This window comes from Chanos chanos, chromosome 2 (assembly GCF_902362185.1).
Source record: "Chanos chanos chromosome 2, fChaCha1.1, whole genome shotgun sequence".
In the NCBI taxonomy this organism is placed as follows: domain Eukaryota; kingdom Metazoa; phylum Chordata; class Actinopteri; order Gonorynchiformes; family Chanidae; genus Chanos; species Chanos chanos.
This window is the reverse complement of record NC_044496.1, coordinates 33,033,543-33,048,609: the sequence shown is the minus strand read 5'-3', so window position 1 is coordinate 33,048,609 and position 15,067 is coordinate 33,033,543. Positions and strand designations below refer to the sequence as shown.

Genomic DNA, 15,067 nt, shown 5'->3' with positions numbered 1-15,067 from the left:
GTTTGTACTGTCTCCAGGCCCATGTTCCCTACTAACACGGTCATACCTGTACCTCCCTGCACCGATGCCTTGCCTTTATCTCTCATTCTGTCTATTACTACTGTGCAGAGAAAACGTAGGCCGAGGCTTAATGCTGGTTGCAATCTCAGTAACTTAACTAACATCTTAGTAACACCCTTGATCCATACTAAGTTGGACATGAATATCAACATAGCGCTTTGGAATTTAAGATCACTCGCAAATATGAATTTTTAAATCAATGATTTTATCTCTAAAAAGAAATTGCATTTTTTGTTTCTTGTGGAAACTTGGCTCAAGAATGATGGTACTGCAACTGTTGTTGAAACGTGTCCTCCTAACTATAAGTTCTTTCAATCAGTAAGGCAGGACAAAAGAGGGGTTGGAACTGTTATTTTCTCCAGTCAGTTCAGTTGTACTGAGATCAATTTAGGTCAATTTTATCTTTTAAAAATCTGGCCGTCATGCTGAAGCCTGAATCAGATATGATTATTCTAACACTATACTGACCACCTAAGCAATCCTCTGTATTTCCTCCTGAATTATCTGAGATTATGTCCATCACTCTTACTAGTTATGACCAAATAATCCTCATTGGAGATATGAATGTTCACATTAATAACATTTCTGACTCGAAAGCTACGGAATTTATGAATCTCTTAGATAGACTAGGATTAACACAATATGTTGCTGAAGCTACCCATCGACCGGGTAATTTACTTGACCTGGTGGTATCACATGGGATAAGCATCAATAATGCTTCATTGTCTGACCTTATGGGCGGCACGGTGGCGCAGTGGGTAGCGCTGTTGCCTCACAGCAAGGTTTCCGGGTTCCCAGCCGGGGGGCCAGGGTCCTTTCTGTGTGGAGTTTGCATGTACTCCCCGTGTCTGTGTGGGTTTCCTCCGGGAGCTCCGGTTTCCTCCCACAGAGTCCAAAGACATGCAGGTTAGATGAATTGGAGACACTAAATTGCCCTTAGGTATGAATGTGTGTGTGAGTGTGTTTGTCTGTGTGTCTGCCCTGCGATGGACTGGCGACCTGTCCAGGGTGTTTCCCTGCCTTTCGCCCTATGAGTGCTGGGATAGGCTCCAGCACCGCCCACGACCCTAATCAGGATGAGTGGCTTAGATAATGAGTGAGTGAGTGAGTGAGTGTCTGACCTTGCTGCCTCTGATGTCTTCAATAGTGTCTCCACAGCTGTTCTAAACAGAATTAATGCATGTGGTATATTCCCCAATGCATTTAAAACTGCTGTTATGAAACTGCTATCAAAGAAACCAAATCTAGACTATGGCGTGCTAAGTAATTACAGGCCTATATCCAACTCACCCTTCATGAGCAAGATATTTGAAAAAGTACTTTTTAATCAGCTAAATCACTTTTTAAAATAACAACAATATTCTAGAGAAGTTCCAGGAGGGGTTACAGATCTAATCACAGTACAGGGACTGTTTGTGAGGTAATGAGAACAGGCTGGTTTGTCTAAAGTTTGACAGTAAACAGGATGGTGTGTCTGTCAGAACACTGGAATGAGGGAGGGAGACGCAATTGCAACCCAAACTTTATTGTTTAGCAGTGTGTATCCAGACAAGGTAATATCCAGTATTGTAATCAGTCTTAAAGAACAAATAGATCATTATTAAGCCCTAGCATCGTTAGCAGCAACAAGACACGACTGTAATCATGAATAAAGGGATGTCTACTTTACAAATTAATTGAGCCTCTGGGACTTAATTAGGCATGAACACATCGTTAAACATTTCTATAATCATTTTAACAGAAACAGTGCTAACCGTTACATTCAGATGACTATATTACTCTTGAAAAATAAACGAACATTAACTTCGCGTAGGTAGCATTGAACAGGTTACAAAACAGTGACGATACCCCAAATGGCATCCACATAACAGCGCATCAACAAGTACTTACTTTCGGTCATTGACTCTACAATCAAATATTACAGCTGGAAGAAATTAGGAGGAGGATTAAACGGCTGCAGTAAGTAACTCCAAATCACAGTGTGATATGCGCTGAACCTAGGTACTCGTCCCCCGTTACACAAGCAGAAACCCAAAAAACACGTCAGTATAGTATAAGTATAAACGTCATCCCCTTTTAGCCATGAGACGTGCGTATTAAAGCAACAGTCACCCCAAAAATGTCCAAGCCTTTTGAACAGGGACTGATCTAATGAAAACAGTCAATGACCTTAGACTCAGTGCTGCTGCAAACAAAGTCTCATTTCTTGTTCTCTTAGATTTCAGTGCTGCATTTGACACAACTGACTATATTATTCTAATCAATTGTCTAAAAAAACTGGGTTGGTCTCATTGAATGTGCTCTTAGCTGGTTCTAAACATTGCACGGAGAGAATTTTATGTTAATCTTGGAGATCATGTGTCAAGGAAATATGACATATCTTTTGGTGTTGCACGAGGAAGCAGTCTTGGTCCACTTCTTTTTTCATTATATATGTTGCTGCTAGGTAATATCAACAGGGCACACAATGTTAACTGTTATAGCTATGCTCATGATACACAACTATATATTTCCAGTGAACCAAATGACATAAATGCATTATGCTCCCTGACTATATGCCAGTCTGCTATCACTCAATGGATGAGTAATATTTTTTTTTAAGTTGAATGAAGATAAGGTAGAAATACTATTAGTTGGCCCCAAAGCCAAAGATGCACTTTCTACCAGGCTAGGAAACTTCATCGTCATCAAAATAAACTGGAAGTAACAAGTCTGGATGTAATTTCAGACTCAGATCTAAGTTTCAAATCTCACATGAACAAGGTAGCCAAAACAGCTTTCAGTAACACTTAATTTTGATGGTTCCCCTGTAGATACTCAACAGACAAGAAGCAGCATGTCAACAACATATATGTTGACGATCAACAAAGGATCGTCTATAGACAGCTAAAATAGCATTAAGAAATACACCTACATACTAGGAGTGGGTGATATGGATTAAAATTTTTATGATGGTATTTTTAATTGTATGGATGGTATTGGTATTTTATCATGGTATTTATTACTTAAAGTCCATACACTTAAAACTATTTTATCTGTTCAGTAGCCAAAACACCAAAATTATGCATTTAAAAAGAGTGTATTTAAAAAAAAAAAGAAACATTTCAAAAAGTGAGAAGAAGACAAAAAAAGATTAAAGTATGACAACTGTTTTTAATTAACATTATAAACGTGTCAAGGGCTTGAAGAGTTTCTCCAAATGAACAATTGCAATAAAACAATTATAGCCGCAAGTGGTGATGACGGGACCTTGCACCTCCGGTGATTTGTGACCTGTATAATTTGTCATACAGTAATGCACTAATATCTGATGTGTGTGCCAAATTACATGGTCATAGCAACAGCTAAAAGAATTCAGGCTTAAAACACAAAGCCACATGATATACCCAACCCACTTGCTAGGGTATTGCCAAACACAAATATTAAGGTCTTAAGGCTTTTCTGACAAAATTTGAAGTGAATCAGGTCAACCCATTAGGAGGAGTACATCAAAATAGAAAATACCAACAGATTCGAGAGGAAGGGTGTCTAGCCAATATCACCTGAGACCCACTAACTACACTAAAGGAGCGTTTAACATGCTGAGCTGCCCTTAATATGAGCGAGTGACCACGCTGCCCTTGATTCAGTGTGTTAGAGGTGTTAGAAGGTGTAAATGTCTGATTCAGAAATCTAGGCCTAATAGCAGGTAATAGGTAAACCAATGTACTCCAACCATTAAAACGAGCTGGTAATTCGCCATATGTAGTATGCCCACAGAGCCACTGGGTACCAGGAGGGGCTCCTATTCAACAAAAGTGATTGATGGATAGCAGCTTAAACCATGCCATGGAGTCAGTTACACAGCTTGTGACAGAGTCATAGCCATGAACTGGAGCCGTAGCATGAGAGGATACGGTACCATTTATTTCATAAATGTATGAACACTTAGGTCGATAAATTTCGCCCAGAGGAGGAGATTCTCCCTCTTGCTGAATACACCAACAGAAAGTCAAGGGTGTTAGAATGTCAGACATACCTACCGATGGAGCATGAGTGGTGTCACGTGGTTTTACCCCTGGTTGGCAACATGCGCCTACTTCTAGACCAGACATATTATGACAAGGAGAAAATGTAAAACGCCTCGGAGAGCTATGATCAGTGTGTAGGAGGGAACATGTGTCACAATCGGATATCTGATGAGCTACCCATGGAATTCCCGCCCCAACACTCTGAACATGTGGCACACAAACACTACAATTACCATTCAACATATGGCGTGCCTTGGTCAATACACTCTCAAAATAGTTATCTTTTGGATTAAAAGATGACACCAAAGAGCAACAAATCATAAACACAACAATGTCCTTCATGATGAAGGGTGGAGGATGTTTTCTCCTCGTCTTCAGTCTTCTGGCTGATATGACCCTTTGTGAGCCGTGGATCAGCAGCGCAGGCTTGCCAGGGAGAGGTTGCTGGCACGTCACCTGGTAGCGATGAATCTTTTCTCACCTAATTAGCGGGATAAGGAGCAGAAGTGTATGTAAAAAACGCTACTGCAGAGCTATGCCTATCCCCTGGGTGAGTTTTAGTCCACTGACTATGTGGTTTACAGTATAAATGACCTGTGTTTAAGTCTACACTTAACCAATATGCATACTGAGTAAAGAAAGCAAGCTCTGTTACTCTATCAGCAGATAAATCTGTTAATGGCTCAGGAGGGCGTCTAATTGTCTGTTGATAAGATGAGACAAACCCTACTGCTATAACACAGGGATCTTCAAATAACCACTTAGCAGTTTTTCCTGTCTGAGTCTGTTGAAGAGCTGGCAAACTCAGGTGACCTATTAAGCTCAACCCTCGCGGTTTATCCAGACGAGGGCACCTTAGGAACCAATCGTGGTGTGTTATCGGAAGGCGTTGATGTATCTCAGGCCTGTAAAACACAGAAAACAGAAACAATTTGGGGAGTAACAACATTCGTTACAACATTATATAGAGCTTTTAAAAATAAGGATGGAAGCTAGTCAAAGTGCAGGTGGAAGCTAAATAGTGTCAGTGTCAACAACTAATTATCTTCACTGTGGGGTGGCCCCTGAGCCTCTAAACAACTCAGTTCTTCCCACTGGCTCCTACACTTTGAACACCCTTAATTGGTTTACAATGTGAAGCATGAACCCAACGTTTCTTGCCCTGTACTTTAACTGCTGATGGTGTAACTAATAACACTAGGAATGGCCCTTCCCATCTTGGTTCTAGACCTGAGCGTGGAAATTTCTGTCAGGGAGTCCCCATCGGGGAATGATGTCCTGTGCCAGCACTTTAGCTGTGTGAGAGGCCGTCCCCTTCTTTGTTGGGTAAGCTTCAATCCATCTGGAGAACTTATCCATGATGACTAGGACGTCCTGTTTGCCTTTTACCTTCGGCAAGGTAATGTAATCGACTTGCAGCTGCCTGAAAGGTCCAGGCAGTGCGTTCGGTCAAAGCATTGGAACTGGAGCTCCGGGAGAAGGGTCATGTTTTTGACAGATGAAACAAGCGTCTTTGACTTTCTAGGCCTCTGCCCTAAAGAGCGGGTTATACCAGATTGAAGAAAATCTTGAGACCATTGCTTTGGGTCCAATGTGGCCGACACTGTATCTGCTGAGCCAGGTATGACAAGATGCAGGAGGGAGCAACGACCTTGTCACCTTTCCTCCATACTAAGTCATCATACAGCTTTGCACCATTCTCCATCCAAGTCCATCATTCCTCTCGGCTTGAACTGTCTTGTAATTCAGAGATGTGTTTAAGGTCGCGCAATTCCTCAGTTCTACTGGTGGGCATTCTTGTGCTGCCACCATTAAAAGTCTCATCCATGTCATTTGGAGCTGAGTCAACATCGCTGCTGTCAGAGTTTTCATCACTCATTTCGTCACGTTCTTCATCACGTTTTTCATCACCCCTCCTTGCGGCAGCTTTAGCAGCTTCATCTGCCACCGCATTTCCCTTACTGATCTCGTCCTTTTGTCTGGAGTGCGCTTTAACCTTGAGTACTGCCACAACATCTGGTAATTTGAGAGTGTCTAGCAGTTGAGCTACTTCTTTGCCATTTTGTATGGGTGTTCCAGTGGCCGTCAGGTACCCTCTCTGTTTCCACAGGGCTCCAAAATCATGAAGCACCTGGAAGGCGTACCTGGAATCTGTGTAGACATTCGCTGTCTTTCCTTCTGCCAGTTTTAGTGCTTCAGCGAGTGCATGAAGTTCTGCTTGTTGAGCTGAAGTTCCTACAGACAAAGAACCACTCGCCATGACCTCATGACTTGAAGTCACCGCCCATCCTGCTTTCCGTCTTCCTTCAATGGTCATGGAAGATCCTTCAGTAAACAGTACTAAGTCAGGGTTTTGTAGTGGAGTCGTTTTGATGTTTTTGTCACCCTCCAATGATGCCTGAATTACCTCGGAGCAGTCATGCTCGTCACTCACAGGATCGTCGGGAGGCGCCATCATAGTAGCCGGGTTACTAGGAGTTGCTTTCTCAATTATGATGTTTGGCATTTCCAGAGCTACTGACCATTTTGTCCATCTGGCTGCTGTCACTTGTGAAGATTGTCCTATGCTGAGGATGGTGTGTACAGCGTGAGGACATCTGACTGTCAGTTTCTGGTCTAGAACAAGGGGTCCTGTTAAATGGACTGCCAAGTACGTTGCTTGTACTGCCCTAAGACATGGTCCCATGCCTTGTGCTACAGGGTCTAATTGAGCTGAGAGATAACCTACAGGTTTATCTCTGTCTCCCCATTCTTGAGTTAGAACCGCTGTCATGTACCCCTGATGTTCTTGGACGCGAAGAACAAATGGTTTTGAGGTGTCAAAGACTGTTTCACGTTGTCAAAGGCCTGCTTCTCCTCATTGGTCCATGTCAGTTGTTCTTTTGGATGAGGATTACCCTTGAGTTTGTTATTCAAACCTTGAACTGCAGTGGAAATTAACACTGGGTCCTCTGACCTTCCCAGTTCCTCGACGGTATGACGACATCCAGAATAATTAACCCAGACGTGTTTCAGGCGGTTTGCATAATCTTCGTTTGCATAATCCAGTCCACTGTCAGCTGTGCATTTTCCATACACCAAGCTTGAATCCTCCTCCATGTGCTGTGTTCATCGTCCATGTCCAGTCTGTGATTCACTGCATCCTGCAGCTGCTCGGCTTGCTGCTCACTTTGATGTACAGCTAGGATTTGACATCCATCAAGAGGGCGTAAATTGTAAATCCTTTTTAGCCTTTGACGCTCTTCCCAAGTCTGTGTACCTCCTTTTCTGGGATGGGGCACTTTTGCTGAAAATTTCTCAACCATATCTGGTGTCAAGGGGATGTTTGTCTGTATGTCAATCCTAGTTACATTTCCATCCTCATCTGTAATTTCCTCTCCTGAAGCTCTCACATTCCTCTTGGACCTGGTTTGGACTACTCTCAAGGCTAACTTATCTTTAGAGCTGCCCTCCTCCCGTTCCTTCTCCTCTTTGTTATTTTCATAAGCATTTGGGTCATCCACTTTCTCTGCCAGTTGTTTTACCTCTTCCCATGGGTACAAGGGAGATAACACGGGAGTCGACTCTGAGTTTGACCTCGCAGAGGCGCCTGCGCCTTGGTTATGGCTATCTCTCACCTCAGAGTGAGAGTGAGTTTGGGCATTTTCTTGAGCTGGCAGATTGCCAATTGCAGTGTCATTAGCGAAATGGGCCTTTTTCTCTCTCTCTCTGTGCTTCTCAGATTATGCGAACCGCCTGAAACACGTCTGGGTTAATTATTCTGGATGTGGTCATGACTCTTCGTTAGCGAAATGGACCTTTTTCTCTCTCTCTCTGTGCTTCTCATTTTCAGAGCACAGAAAATCAACGGTAGCTTTTAACTTACCATTCTCATGCTGACTTTTATTTCGTTCAATTTTTTATTCATGCTGTCTGAGCTTAGAGAGAGCCACCAAAAGCCATTTAGTTTTTTCTGTGCCGTCTTTCATGCGTTGTGTTTTACCCCATGCCCTTTTAATATCATCAGGATGCCACTGATCATTCTTACAAGGTTTTATGCCATACTTTGCACATATCTCTTTCTCAGTGTTGGCTAAATCAAAATGTAACTCAGACCATTTAACCAGTTCATCCTTAACATCTGACAATGAAACATCCGGAGGCAATACTCCTCCCTTCTGTGTAGTATCTTTCTCTGTACAACTCATGCTAAACTGCGTATATGGCTTCAACTCCTGTGATTAACAGGAGATAAACAACATATGAGTTTACAGCTTAAACAAACTTCGTAATGGAGATAGAACTGAGAACGACTCACGCACACACTTGCGGCGTTGGCTTTGTCACTCTGGAGGGCAATCCCCGATGGCTGCAGTCCATGGAATTTCCCCGTGCTGTCCGAAGAGTTACTCGTCAACCGTCTCCGCTCCGCACCTTAACGTTCGACAGTCTTCTATTCCATCCGGGTCACTGCACCAAATTGTTGGACATCAATGTTTTTAAAAGTGTTGAAAATAATAAACAGGCACGACGATGACTTGAGGTAGTTCTTTTGTCTTTATTGAACAAAAGGTAGCGTATACAGCAGAAGCAGAGAGGAGGTCATCAGAGACACCCAGGCAGAGTCTTGGTGGTGGAGGACTGAGTCTTGCAGCTATATTTATTATTAGGGGACAAGCAGCGAAGCTGCTGGAACCCTATTGTAATCATTAGAATTTAGCCCCTAGAACCCCTTGGTGGATTTTTGTGAAATTTGGCATATTGGTAGACAGTCCAAGGTATCCAGGCACCAAATTTGGGGTCAATCCATCCATCCCTGTAGCGCCACCAATGATCATTGATCAATTTGATCATTTTTGGTCAGACCATTCTGTGGATGATACATACCAAATTTGGTGGTGATAGGACCAATGGTCTCGGACTTGCTCGAAAGAGTACAATTTTCTTCAATTCAAAATGGCGGACAATTCAATGTGGCAGATTTCCATAAAATGGGTCTGTTCTAATCATTAGGATGCAAAGATTCAGGGACAGTAAAGCTTCCTGGGGTAGGTCAAAAGGTTAGGAAGTTACGAGCAAAAATGTCCTCTAGGGTTTGGCCTGTTGGTGGTGCTAAAGGCAATGATGGAACGAGACCAAATTTGGTGCCTGGATACCTTGTAGTCTGCTCTATGAGGGTGCCAAATTTCATCATGATCCATGAAGGGCTTCCATGATCTGTCATTGAAAATGACAAATTCCAAGATGGCCGACAAACAAAATGGCTGACGGCTAGGGGTTATAGTATTCCATTTAGGGCTTAATACTGTGATGATGAACAAGAAGTTTGGCTAAAATATCTGCTTTTGTTTTGGAGTTATGGGTATTTGAATACATTTTTGGATGTTTTCCTAGTATAGCGCCATCACGTTGCCAAATTTCATGAAACTTGGTGGGGCCCCAGTATTCTTCCTGTCAATGAATTGTACCAAGTTTGGCATCAATCCATGCAAGCATTGCTGAGATATGCTCACTTCCTGTTTGGAGGCTTCACCATCGAAATTCATTGGACAACAGCGGCAATACCGTTTGACTTAGCAAAAATTTTTTTGATGATTATTGTGTAGAGTGTGCTGGAGATGATAAATTTTATGGTGATAGGATCTACGTTCTAGGACTGGTTTGCAAAAGTAGGTTCTTGGAAAAATTCAAAATGGCGGAAAATCTGATTGGGGGAAATTGACGGCAATGGCTGCATTTAACGCGTCATGACCCAAGGATTAAAGGGGGGAAAGATCACAACTCTAGGACAAAGGGTTCAAAAGTTATAGGCAAATATTTACCAAAAAACCCTTGATATTTGGCCTATTGTTGGCGCTACAGGGATACATAGATTGACCCCAAATGTGGTGCCTGAGTACCTTGGACTGTCCTCTATCAATGTGCCAGATTTCAGAAAAATCCACCAAGGGGTTCATGGGGCTGCCATAGATTCCCATGGCAGAAACAATAATAATAGTGAAAAATTCTACCAATTACAATAGGGTTCCGGCAGCTTTGCTGCTTGGCCCCTAATAATAACAGGTGCATTTTTATTTGCTTAAATATTGTTTTAATACTTCATGATGTTTCATATATTTTTATTCGTTGTCTCTATCCTCACCAATTCATTGTGCATCAGTAATAATCTGCATTAATATCAGTTGTGTATTGTGTGTAGGTGTGGCTATCAGTGGACAGTTTCCACAGCTGTTTGTCATGGGGATTTATAGAAAATGTTGAAGAAGAAAAAAGTAATTGTTAAAATATCAAACATTTTATTTCCCATGGCTATTTTTGGACAATGACTGAAACCTGATATCATTCCCAACATTTTCCTACAAATATGTTTGCTATACACACAGCTAGGGTATCAAAAAATTACTGCATCCATTTCCCTATCAGATGCTGTTTGGTGTTCCTCTCTGGTTTCAGTAGAATAATGTAACACTTTGGAGCAAATAAACATAAAAGCAAACCAAAACTTGATGCCAAAATAGCAAAGATCTCCACTGCTGTGGTAAACTTGCCAGGTGAGCTGACATAGGCAGGTACAAAGGCTAACCACACAGCGCAAAATATCAGCATGCTGAATGTGATATATTTGGCCTCGTTAAAATTTCCTGGCAACTTTCGGGCCAGGAATGCCAAAATGAAACAAACACTTGCCTGAAGCCCAATGTAGCCCAGAACACACCAGAAGGCCACATCTGAGCCCACTCTGCATTCCAGGATAATCTTGGACCGCTGATACTGGGTGTTTCTGGAGGGGAAAGGAGGGGAAGTGATGAGCCAAGCAGCACCGATCATCACCTGGACCATGGTACAGCTGAAGATGATGACTCTCTGCTGTTTGGGCCCCAGCCACTTCATGACTTTGTATCCTGGCCGAGTTGCAGTGAAAGCAACCAGCACCACCAGGGTCTTACCCAGGATGCAGGAGATGCACAGGGAGAAGGTGATGCTGAAAGCTGTGTGACGCAGCATGCATGACCAGGAAGTGGGCTCTCCAATAAAAACCAGAGCACAGAGAAAGCACAGAGCCAGAGCGAACAAAATGAAGAAACTCAGTTCAGAGTTGTTGGTGCGGATGATGGGGGTGTTTCTGTAGTAGTGGAAAACTACCAACACAGCAACTGTGAGGCAGGCTCCTACTACAGCTATCAGTGTCAGGGCCACCCCCATTGCATCATGGGTGAGGAACTCAACTGCCTTTGGTATACATCTTGTTCCTGCAGCATTTGACCAGTAATCTTCAGGACAGGGAGTACAATCTACTGAATCTTAAAGAAAACCAATTGTATAATACAATGATTCGATGATTAATTAAAATCATATGGTATCATAAAAGAAGGAAAAAAACCCTACTGTTTCATCAAGGATGCATCATTCACAAATCATTGTTTAAATGCATGCAACAGACATTTACATACACGTACACACACATGCAAACAAATACAAAATAAACAAACACACATTATGCTTACACCAGGCCTCTCACCTGTCTCATTACTAACTTTGCCAGTGTCACATGGTATGCAATCAAAGCAGCAAATAGGCTGTCCTTGATGGACAGCTTTCCTGAATCCTGGAACACAGCTTTCACTGCAAACAGAGACCAGCACCTGTATTCCAGTGAACACAGTAATCTTAAATTCATTACAAGCACAAGGATCATCATAATAGTGGCAAATATGAGGCAATAACAACAAAAAATTGGCAGGTAAGGCAATACACTTCTGTCCACAACAATTACACACCGACGTATGAACACATTGTCAATTACAGACTCCAATGTCAGAAATGACAAGGAGGAATAAACACTTATGACTGGTTGTGAAAGGAAGAGAGACTGAATTAATGAGTCCAAAATTAAGATTATGAACTCATTAGGAGTTAAATATATATTAACATTAGCCTCTACAAAACATATAGTCAAGTATTACCTGAGCACTGAGCCCTAGTAAAACCTTCCAAAGAACAAGTGACACAAAACATAACTACATATTTCTAAATTAAATCTTGTTAAATTGTGCGGCACATTTGTTGTTTAACTGCCCTTCGTTCGGCTGTGATTAAATTTGGAAAAAGTCAAACTTTTTTGTCAGAATGTTTGTCTTTAATGCAAAAGACATATAGAAATAAAACAAACAAACAAAAAAAAAAACAAACAAAGAAAAAAAAACATCTCCTGAAACCGCTCTCTCACCACCTTGCCTTATTCTGATTGCCGGGCCACATGATTGAATCCTCTTGGATGACCAGTTCCTTCCCAGCATCCTTTGCACCTTTACTCCCATCATAAAAGCCCACTTTCACAAACTGAATTTCTCCATCTGGACCTGTCTGCCAGTTTATCAGATCATATGATGGAATAGAGTCTCCATTCTCATCGAAATTCATGTTTTCACCAGAGATAGAAAAAGAAACGTCTTGTAGATAATGCTGGAACTTTGGAAAAGGAATTTGATAGGACTCAAATAAGAACAAACATTAACAATAAAGATATGCAATATAAATAGTCAACACAAAAACTTTAGAAACTACTATGTTTGTCTATTCCTCAGTGTGATAGCATGTAACGTGTATTCTAAATGGAATTTAGATTTGTAAGATGGTTTCTTTGTAAAAATGTTTACTAAGTAAACTGTGTAGCAACACACTTTTCTCATACCTGCCAGGGATAAACATTGCTGATATTTGCACATGATAAATGGTCGAATGGTCCAGATCCAGGCTTACAGACAATGAGATTATGAAGAGCATGAGCTGTAGCATACACAGCTTTGTATACATTATAGGCCACACGAGGACTGGATGTGTCAAAGTAGGCAGAGTGCTGCAGCTGAAGTTTCTCCTGTCCTGTGCATGGAGGCAGATGAGAGTTTCTGCTGGAGGGGACAGAGGGGGAGGGGGAGCAACTATACAGAGACTCCCATAACTCATTTACTATGGGACTGGATGGGTACTTCCATGGGTCTACTGTCATGAGGTAGTCTCCCAGTCCTGGTATCTGTCCTTGGCGAATAGCGAAACCTATTGTGCCAGTTAAGAAGGAGAAAGACTCTGCTAACATTGAAGCTGTTATCCAAGCCTCGCTAGCAATCCACTGGATTCCAGTGATATTTTGAGTCATAAACTCCTTAAGGAAGGGGTAAAACTCCCCCTCAACAGAGAAAACAACCACCACCCTTGCTGTGGATCTTTTCATAACTTTCAGAATTTCCAGGACCCGTTCCCGTTTGAAGTCTTTTGGGATCATTTCATGATATGCCAGGCAGATATCAGTGTTCTCTATCTCTCTTTTGAGACCCTGCAGGGCAAATCTGCCATAGGCATGGTCCTCAGTGACAACACCAATCCAAGTCCAGCCAAATTTCCTCAGGAGCTGAGCAATGGCCTTGACCTGATAGTCATCATTTGGGACCACTCTGAAAAATGTTGGAAACTGTCTCCTATCACTCAGACAAGAGCATGTTGAAAAATAACTGATCTGAAAAATAATGTAGGCAAAACACCAAGTCAGTAAAAATTCTATGTGTAATGGCTTACTAATCCATTGTCCTATATAATTCTGGAAAAGACAGGTATTAACGGAAAATTATTAAAACTGGCTTTAAATACAGGTATATATGTATGTGTGTGTGTGTGTGTGTGTGTGTGTGTGTGTGTGTGTATGTATGTATATATATATATATATATATATATATATATATATATATATATATATATATATATATATATATATATATATCACAAAAAATATAAGTAGGTAATAGCATATATTATTATAGCACAAACTATAATTTAAGTAGACAGGTAAGAATAAAAAACAAAACGATGTCTGTATATGCTAGTTTTAAGAAGGTTTAAGAAGGTTCCAAATTGTTTTAAAACGAGGTGCATTTAGGCAAAGAACTGAATATGATACATTTTGCAAAATTATTTAGACTAAATTTTTCAAGCTAACTGAAAGGCAAAGTTTCTAAAGGATAGAAGTTAAAGAAAAGAGAAAGACCTCTGACATTTTTTCTAATAAGATGTGAAATTTCCATGGTTCATGCAATTTATAAAATATTTGCAGATCCCTAACCAGTGGGATTTCGAAGGGCTGTAGAGTCCTGGAAAGTACAATGGTTTGAGATGACCCAGATTCTCCAATTACAGCTAATAAAGGACCTGCCCCAGAACACATGGAACTGTGTGCGACATCCTGCCCATTCAGCGCTGCCAGCACTGCTCTCTGGGCAGTCACTGGGGTGAAACAGGAGTCAAATATTTTGTAACCCAGTGTGTGGTTGGGTAACAGATCCTCCCTCTGGTTGATCTCTTCCACTGCCAGCCTCAGAGTTAAAGCCCAGCGGAAAGCCCTGGGGTCAAATCTGCACACAAAGAAAACAGAAGAACCAAAGCTTATTTGCACTGGTCATAGAAAACAGTTAATAGTAGCACATTTTTTCAACATTACAGTGTAATGTGTAGTGGATATACAAAGAGTTACATGAAGGACAAAAGAAACTGTAGATCGAAACACATCATTGTCTCTTAAGATATGAGTTTCTTCCAGAAAACCAGACAGAAATTACACAAGGGGAAAAAAGAAAACTGAAACCAATACAAAGCATTTATAAATAGAAGATTTCAGGGTTAAGAAATTTAAGAGGTTAAGACAGGAATGGTCACCCTTTACACTGTGCTGTCAAAGGTTGCTTTGAGTAATCTGTTTCTGGCATTTCTACTTTGTAATGCAATGGGAAAATTCCTCCTAATGTCAGGTCTCCATCAGCCATAAACACAGGATGCTAAATGTTTCCCTGCAGATCACACAGTGTAGCAGTTGAGATGGAGTAATAAAGAGTGCACAAGAGAAGAAGTGTCATCCTGACTCAGCCCTGTTGTATAAAGACAGAGACAGCACAACACCTTTTATAAGATGACTGACCTCTCTCAGGATTTCATTCCTTGTAAAAATCCATTTCACTATGATTATGGGCATCCAC

At 41.4% G+C, this 15,067-nt stretch overlaps 1 protein-coding gene across 1 annotated transcript; it reads right to left on the bottom strand.

The window, feature by feature from the left end:
• Positions 1-10,448: 10,448 nt before the first annotated feature.
• On the bottom strand, positions 10,449-14,857 carry LOC115828641 (extracellular calcium-sensing receptor-like). Its single transcript, XM_030792700.1, has 6 exons — positions 14,751-14,857; positions 14,161-14,449; positions 12,742-13,560; positions 12,285-12,518; positions 11,569-11,692; positions 10,449-11,350 (listed from the first exon to the last, which is right to left on the bottom strand). Exons 1-6 carry the CDS (start codon positions 14,855-14,857, stop codon positions 10,449-10,451), a joined length of 2,475 nt encoding a protein of 824 aa, XP_030648560.1.
• Between the last annotated feature and the right edge of the window lie 210 nt (positions 14,858-15,067).

What these genes read in the sequence shown, in the direction of transcription:
- LOC115828641 (XM_030792700.1), bottom strand. Translation starts at nt 14,857, where the DNA reads ATGGCTGATGGAGACCTGACATTAGGAGGAATTTTCCCATTGCATTAC. An exon ending in GGCCCGGCAATCAGAATAAG is followed by an intron (nt 11,693 to 12,284) that starts GCAAGGTGGTGA and finishes ACTGGAATACAG; the next exon opens with GTGCTGGTCTCTGTTTGCAG. An exon ending in CAAAGTTAGTAATGAGACAG is followed by an intron (nt 11,351 to 11,568) that starts GTGAGAGGCCTG and finishes GTTTTCTTTAAG; the next exon opens with ATTCAGTAGATTGTACTCCC.